Here is an 8,380-nt window from a genome sequence, read left to right as displayed (position 1 = left end):
AGGATGAGGACATCGTATAAAAATGGGAGGTGCCGGACCCGGACCGCGACGCCCATCGGACCCGGACCGCCCCTGGGTGAGGATAATCTAACTTGTTTTTCTTATCTTTCAGGATACATCGGGGGGCTTATCTACAGCATTACAGAATGCTACAGATAAGCCCCTAATGGCGGTGGCCGCAGCTTATATGCGAAAAATGACGTGACAGACTCCCTTTAAAATGTCCACTAAGTGAACTAGGGATTATGTGACATCTTTACTGTGCTTTACTCTTTCTCCTGGTCTGTCAGCAGATGGTTTGGAATCATGTTACAAAAGCTTTATTGAGTATACCTTGACTACTTCATCTGCAGAACATGCCAGGGACAAGCTTCAGCACCCTCTAGTGCTGATAAAAACATACGCTGGAGTGGTGCTTTACAACTGGTTCTGCCATTAAGGGGCTAAATAGGGGTATGGTTTTAGTGGGTGATTTAGAAACAATTTATACTATTTATTGTCAACTTAGTCATTTTTGTCACTACGTATTGGATTGCCACCTATTGCACCATAAAATATTGAGTTTTTTACACGATAATCTTGGTGGATTTTTGTTTTCTTTAGTTTTGTTCAATTTGTGAAAAAAAGTCAATTTCATCCATCCATCAATATGTTTCATTCATCTATCTACATCTATTAATAAAGGACAGTAACGTTTGCCTCATTATCATTTATCTATATATATCATTCTTTCTATCGCTGTCTCTTTCCTATCACATATCTGTGTGTATATTTATCATCTATCCCATTTCTATCTATAATCTATTACATATCTATCTATCCCATATCTATCTCATATACAGTATATCTATTATCTATCACATATCTAATGAAAAAAAAATAGAAAAAAGCACAGTTAAGAGGTAGGGTGCAGATGCCTCACAGGTACATACCAGTCCCAATAAATATTTTTCCAAAAAAGTTGAGGCAGCCCCAGGCTTGAGAAAAGTCTGTACCCAGGACCGAGACGTTGCCACATAGGCTATTAAAAAGCGCTTTATAACTTTGGATTTGGTGTGCTGACTCAACTTTTTTGGAAAAGTATCCCATATCTATCTATTAACTATCGATCCCATATTTAGCTATATAAATAAAGTTATTATTATCTATCCACAGTGGCAGCATGGTGGCGCAGTGGTTAGCATTGCAGCCCTGGAGTCCTGGGTTCAAATCCCACCCAGGACAACATCTGTAAAGAGTTTGTATGTTCCCCCCATGTTTGCGTGGGTTTCCTCCCACATTCCAAAGACATACTGATAGGGAATTTAGATTGTGAGCCCCATTGGGGACAGCGATGATAATGTGTGCAAAACTGTAAAGCGCTGCGGAATATGTTAGCGCTAAATAAAGATTATTATTATCCCATATCTATTAACTATATATAATCTATCACATATTTATCTATCTATCCCATAACTATCTGTGTGTCTGTCTCTCTCTATCCCTGCTAATGAAGGACAGCGTACTCTTCCTCGGTCCCTCGCAATACACACCCTGTACTCTCACGCTGTTGCTCTGGTTGCTTAGTAACTGGCCTCGCCTCATCCCACACTACTGTGTCAACATTGTGTCTTGCTCTCTTTGGCTTTTCTAAATAAAGTTATTGAACAGCTGCCTCTTCCAACATGGCGGCTCCCATTGCGCCCTTGCTATCTATGCGCTGTTTATACCGCAGTTGGCACAGATTCCAGCGTAATGTCGTGAGTGCCGAGCCGAGCCGCCGCCCGGTGCCCGGCCTATGGAGGAGTGTGACGGGTGAGTGCTCCCGCCGTTACCCGCCCGGCTCCGCAGCTAGGGAACAATGAATGGGCGGCCGGGAATGCGGAAGCCGGACAGCCAAGCACGTGACTCTCAATGACACACTCACCCGGTGCGGCCCCTGGCAGCGTCTTCTGCAGCCGCACGGTGTGAACTCTGCTTACAGCGCTGCTCTCGTTTGTAAATAAAGCTTGGTGAGACACATAGACTGTGTTAGTGTTGCTCCTAGCAACCAATTACTTTATAGCTTTAATTTTATGATTTAAAGGGAATCTGACATTTGTGATTGGATTAGTGACATCTCCTGGTTCCCCACCATGTAAGGAGGGGAATAAAAGTTATGAACCTGATGAGCCTGTATAATAAGTGGACGTTTTGCTAAAGCAGCCAGATTTTTACTTTTCAAATGTGTTGCCATATTCAGTTTATTTTCCCCATGCTTTAGGCACAAAGGTCGTGGGGTAGATCACAGCGTGCCAGAAAGCACCGCCATTGTTCCGATCACCCCGCAGGTCGGCTTCCTCTGAGTATCGCCAGTGACGCGCGGGACTGTGGTCCCACATCCGAACACGGCCTTATGTGCCAGCGTGTAACTATCGGGTTACGTTCACTAACAGCGTGACAATGGCCAAGACCCGCACAGGCACCCGTCCATCATTCATCGTTGGCTCAGTTATCAATAATATAGGTGCACAATGTTTAATAAATTTGCGAAATTCAAAGATAGAATTTTTTCTTGTTTCACACATACTTCAGCGGTGCTGAAAAAAAATGTCTTGAGGTTTTATACTTCTGTAAGGTACCGGCGAGGCCACAAATAATGAATTATGCTAAAATGTGGATAACCAAAGCCACGTCACCGACACGGCTTGTGCCCATGGCCGATTATATGGGACGAGTTTCCCATTTCCTCTCATCCAAGAAAAGCAGGCTGATTATTCCGATCATAGTGTGAGCAGAATGTGATCTGATTGTCTCGGATTTGGAGAACAAAAAAAACTCTCCATTCTGTCAATCTGTGAAAGTCGCATCCGAGGGCGGTCCTGTTTTTTTTTTCCATAGACATGAATGGCCAAGTGCGCGCCAATATCGGATGCAGCTAGTGGATGCTGCACTTTTATTTCTTTTTCCTCAGACCTGTGGTTCTTGTGGTGAGCTGATCCGTCCATTTCGGCAATGCCCACTCCTTCTTCTTTATCCCCTTGTTTGTCTAATAAGAGTAATAAAACAAATACAGCTGACTCCTAGTTATGTATTCATGAGGGGCGCTGCTGCGGCTCAGTTGGCTTAAGATTTCTAGAAATCCCATCCCCTGTCCTGGCACAGTAAGACGCTGCATTCCTTTGCCCAGCGAAAATACGCATCATGAAAAACGCATCGTGGGAACTTAACCTAAATCTTCATACATATAAACCTTTTTATTGCCTCTTTGCAAACCTCTATTCACATTGTGTTATTAGTGGCCAGTAGACGCTGCATACAGCTCAGACTATTTGATTTAATAGTTGTACTGAGATATTACTAAGAACAAGATGGCCTTGTGCAAGTAAGGCCGGTTTCACATGTCAGTGGCTCCGGTACGTGAGGTGACAGTTTCCTCACGAACCGGAGCCACTGACACACGTAGACACATCCAAATCAATGCATCTGTGCAGATGTCATTGATTTTTTGCGGACCTTGTCTCCGTGTGCCAAACACGGAGACATGTCAGTGTTCGTGGGAGCGCACGGATTACACAGACCCATTAAAGTCAATGGGTCCGTGTAAGACACGTACCGCACACGGACGTTGTCCGTGTGCAGTCCGTGTGCCGTGCAGGAGACAGCGCTACAGTAAGCGCTGTCCCCCCCACATGGTGCTGAAGCCGCGATTCATATCTTCTGTGCAGCAGCGTTTGCTGTAGAGAAGATATGAATAATCCTTTTTTGTTTGTTTGTTTCTCGTGTTTAACATAAAGATCCATGTCCCTACCCCCCTCCCAACCCATGTGCGCCCGCCCGCTGTTCTTAAAATACTAACCCGGCTCCCTCGCTGGCTGGCGCTGCTTCCTGTCCTGGCCGCATATTCTACTGTATGAGCGGTCACGTGGGGCCGCCGATTACAGTCATGAATATGCGGCTCCACCTCCCATAGGGATCTTTATTTTAAACACGAGAAACAAACAAAAAAAAAAGGATTATTCATATCTTCTCTACAGCAAACGCTGCTGCAGAGAAGATATGAATCGCGGCTTCAGCACCATGTGGGGGGGACAGCGCTTATCTCTAGCGCTGTCTCCTGCACGGTGAGTGTGGTACCCAGTGGGCACATGTGTGCTGCACGTGTGCCACACTGATGTGCCACAGAAACGCACGGGCACACGGACACGGATAATTCCGGTACCGGAATTATCTGGACGTGTGTGACTGCCCTAATGTGTAGAAGATAATTAGTGTGTAGGGATTTATGGATCGAGTATGCTCTGTTCACACTATAATCAGGAATGTGTCCAGGCTTTCTCTCTGAATATTTGAAAAAAGAGATTTAGACAGAATCCTCAATGGAAGCATAAACTTCTATGACACCGAGTTCAAATGGAGTCTCTACTTTTTTGCAGCTGTGTTTGTCTTGTCAGATGGGCACACATATGTAGACTACTTTTGTATGCCTGTTTGAAATGACGGATACTTTCAGAATATTAGCAGTCTACACTTCAATCAGGATTTTGTTTAAGGCTTACAGTTGTGCTCAAAAGTTTACATACCCCAGCATCATTTTTTGTTTTCTTGGCCTTTTTTTCAGAGAATATGACTGATAACACCAAAACTTTATCTCCACTCATGGTTAGTGGTTGGGTGAGGCCATTTATTGTCAAACTACTGTGTTTTCTCTTTATAAATAATAATGACAACCCAAAACATCCAAATGACCCTGATGAAAAGTTCACTTAGTTAGTGATTTTGGCCTGATAACATGCACGAAGTTGACACAAATGGGTTTCAATGGTTACTAAAGGTAACATCCTCACCTGTGATCTATTTGCTTGTAATAAGTGTGTGCATAAAAGCTGAGTGAGTTTCTGGGATCCAGACACTCTTGCATCGTTCATCCAGACACTAACGTTTCTGGATTGTGAGTCATGGGGAAAGCAAAAGAATTGGCAATGGATCTACGGGAAAAGGTAGTTGAACTGTATAAAACAGGAAAGGGATACAAAAAGATATCCAAGGAATTGAAAATGCCAGTCAGCAGCGTTCAAACTGTGATTGACAAATGGAAAATCAGGGGTTCTGTAAAAACAAAACCACGGTCAGATAGACCAATAAAAAATGTCATCCACAACTGCCAGGAAAATTGTTTGGGATGCAAAGAAAAACCCACAAATAACATCAGCTGAAATACAGGACTCTCTGAAAACTAGCAGTGTGGCTGTTTCAAGATGCACAATAAGGAGGCACTTGAAGAAAAATGGGCTGCCGTTACTGCGCAAACTCCACCTCTCGTGTCTCCCCTTTTCCTCATAGCTTGTAAGCTTGCGAGCAGGGCCCTCATTCCTCTTGGTATCTGTTTTGAACAGTGATTATTGTTATGCTGTAATGTGTATTGTCTGTACAAATCCCCTCTATAATTTGTAAAGCACTATATAAATAAAATTATTATTATTATTAAATGCCACCAAGTATCTCTGCTACAATATGCAAAACAGCACAGAGGCAAACCTCAAAACTTCTGGAACAAGGCAACTTGGAGTGATGAGACCAAAATTTTACATTTTGGCAACAACCATAAACGTTACATTTCGAGAGAGGTCAACAAGGCCTATGATGAAAGGAACAACATTCCTACTGTAAAGCACTGAGGTGGATAACTGATGTTTTGGGGATGTGTGATTTGCACTCATCAGCTCGAAAGCTGCTCACGGAACGTCCTTGGATGTTCCAACATGACAATGATCCAAAACACAAGGCCAAGTCGACCTGTCATTGGCTACAGGAGAACAAAGTGAAGGTTCTGGAGTGGCCATCTCATTCTCCTGACCTCAATATCATTGAGCAACTCTGGGGTGACCTCAAGCGCGTAGTTCATGCTAGACAGTCCATGAATTTAAAGGAACTGGAGACTTTTTACCAAGAAGAGTGGGCAGCTTTACCATCTGAGAAAATAAAGAACCTCATCCACAGCTACCACAAAATACTTCAAGCTGTCATTGATGTTAGAGGGGGCAATACAGGTATTAAGAAATGGGGTATGTGAACTTTTGATCAGGGTCATTTGGATGTTTTGGGTTGTCATTATGATTTAAAATGAGAAAACACAGTAGTTTGACAATAAATGGCTTCAGCGAACCACTATCCATGAGTGAAGAAAAAGTTTTGGTGTTATCATTCATATTCTTTGAAAAAAGACCAAGAAATCAAAAATTCTGCCGGCGTATGTAAACTTTTGAGCACAACTGTATTTTCTGGGACTTTCCTATTCATTTGGAGCCTCTGGACACAGTGCGTGAATGCAGCGTGAAGGCTTCCTGTACACATTAGATAGCCCTTTTCTGAACTATAGTTTAACAGATCTTTCAGCCAGCAGCTGTCTCGCCAGTCCCTCCTATACACCGTAGTGCTTGGCCAGTTGAGCAATCCTGTGTTCTCTATGAGAAAGCCACTCCTAGACATCTCTGGTGGCAGCTTATTTCTACTCCCTGACATTCATCTGTTGGGGGCCCACATCTTCATTAGACTGTCGGCAGAACTTGTTGATATTAGCGTTTTTGGGTTGCATTGCACTAAATGTCTTGTCGCCACATAGGGTGGGATTTTCTGAGATGTGCCTGTTCCAAATTAAATTGTAAAATTGAAATACGTGCACGGAAGAGCTACGCTGATACATTGAGCATCAAGGCAGATCTCTGTTATATCATCAGTTATATTGTAGACATTTTTTGGACATTCATTGTAGCAATATAGTTGGCTCAGCTTATCTCTAAATATGTGCTGGCATTAGCTTACATACATCTCTTTGGCTAAAGGTAATACTGTATACACCCATCAGAAGAGCCTAGGTGTGTCTGTCACTTAGTTTCGTGTCTCTAAGTCCGTTAAACAAATACATTCCTAAGACCCCCTGATCTGATCATAGACTCCATGTCACAAGGAAAGACATGCATGTATGAAGCAACAAGGATGGAGTCAGAATAGATAAATATATATCCTGCACTCACAGTTCCCATACACATCAGATTATTATTTAATTGATAAGCAATATAGAGCATAATGGTGGACAATGCCAAACCGGCCTAGGCCTTGTTCATTTTTTTAATCTATAACATAGTGTAGAATTTGTATGACTATATTTCACTTAGTGCAAGTGCAAAACTTTTCCTTTTTTGCTGACACATTTGGCAGTATATGTGCTGATTGGTCTGATACTTACAGTATTCTGTGGGGGTACATGGGCATATTTCCTAATCTAGCACCCATATAGAGATTCAAAGATGTTAAGTTATACATACCCTAGGATATCTACGGGTACATGTCATAGGGCTGAAGGTTCCTGGTGCTTCGGACCCCCTCCATGTTCCGTAGCTCATTAGATATCCTAATAGGGCGTGATTTGTTTAAAATCTCTATTAATAATTGTCATTTTTCTTACAGCACCGATTAGTCAATTAGCGGAGTCCTCTATTTCCAACTGTGACATAAACACTAGTTCCAAATTCCTTGAAGAATGCTCTGGGCCTCTTCATCATTATGACCTTCTAGTGAAGGACTGTGTCCTAAGGAAAGATGAGCATCAAAGAAGAGTCATGCAGAACTTGCAGAGGCTTCATGAGGCTCTCCGCGGGTACAGGAAGGAATCCAAAGGAGTTTTGTTCAAGGTCAGCAATGAAAATACACATGTATATATGTTTTTCTATCCCTTCTACCCTTCACGTATTACCTTAGGAACCTAATTTGTAGTTTGCAATCAGTGTACTACTAATGTGCCAGCAGAGTTCTGAAATTATTACATAAAGAGAATACAAATCCGTGTATTATAAAATAGCTTTTATTATATCAAATTAAACACACAGAAGGTTAAAAGTGGTGATAACATCACATAATTTTGCAAGTAAGACTATCAAAAAGGATTGTTTTCTGCGGATCCATAGGCTCGCATTGCCGAGTTTGTTCAACACACAGTTAAAAATCGGGCATGTCATCGATTATATATAGATATACTAGATGGTGGCCCGATTCTAACGCACCGGGTATTCTAGAATATGCATGTCCACGTAGTATATTGCCCAGTCACGTAGTATAATGCACAGCCACGTAGTATATTGCCCAGCCACGTAGTATATTGCCCAGCCACGTAGTATATTGCCCAGTCACGTAGTATAATGCACAGCCTCGTAGTATATTGCCCAGCCACGTAGTATATTGCACAGCCACGTAGTATATTGCCCAGCCACGTAGTATATTGCCCAGCCATGTAGTATATTGCCCAGCCACGTAGTATATTGCCCAGTCACGTAGTATAATGCCCAGCCACGTAGTATATTGCCCAGTCACGTAGTATAATGCACAGCCACGTAGTATATTGCCCAGTCACGTAGTATATTGCCCA

General features: G+C 42.6%; 1 protein-coding gene across 2 annotated transcripts in view; it reads left to right on the top strand.

Moving 5' to 3' along the window:
* The first annotated feature begins 1,647 nt into the window (after window positions 1–1,647).
* AFG1L (AFG1 like ATPase) overlaps window positions 1,648–8,380 on the top strand; it is a 228,107-nt gene continuing 221,374 nt past the window's right edge. The window contains exons 1-2 of one of the 2 annotated variants that reach the window (XM_069726254.1): window positions 1,648–1,794; window positions 7,426–7,649. In XM_069726254.1, the coding sequence (XP_069582355.1) occupies window positions 1,665–1,794; window positions 7,426–7,649 (354 nt within the window). In that variant the 5' untranslated portion in view covers window positions 1,648–1,664. The remainder of the gene's footprint in view (window positions 1,795–7,425; window positions 7,650–8,380) is intronic. The other variant, XM_069726253.1, reaches the window with a different exon arrangement.

The sequence above is a fragment of the Ranitomeya imitator genome, chromosome 5 (assembly GCF_032444005.1).
Source record: "Ranitomeya imitator isolate aRanImi1 chromosome 5, aRanImi1.pri, whole genome shotgun sequence".
In the NCBI taxonomy this organism is placed as follows: Eukaryota; Metazoa; Chordata; class Amphibia; order Anura; family Dendrobatidae; genus Ranitomeya; species Ranitomeya imitator.
The sequence above is the reverse complement of the archived record's forward strand: the minus strand, read 5'-3'. Positions and strand labels throughout refer to the sequence as shown.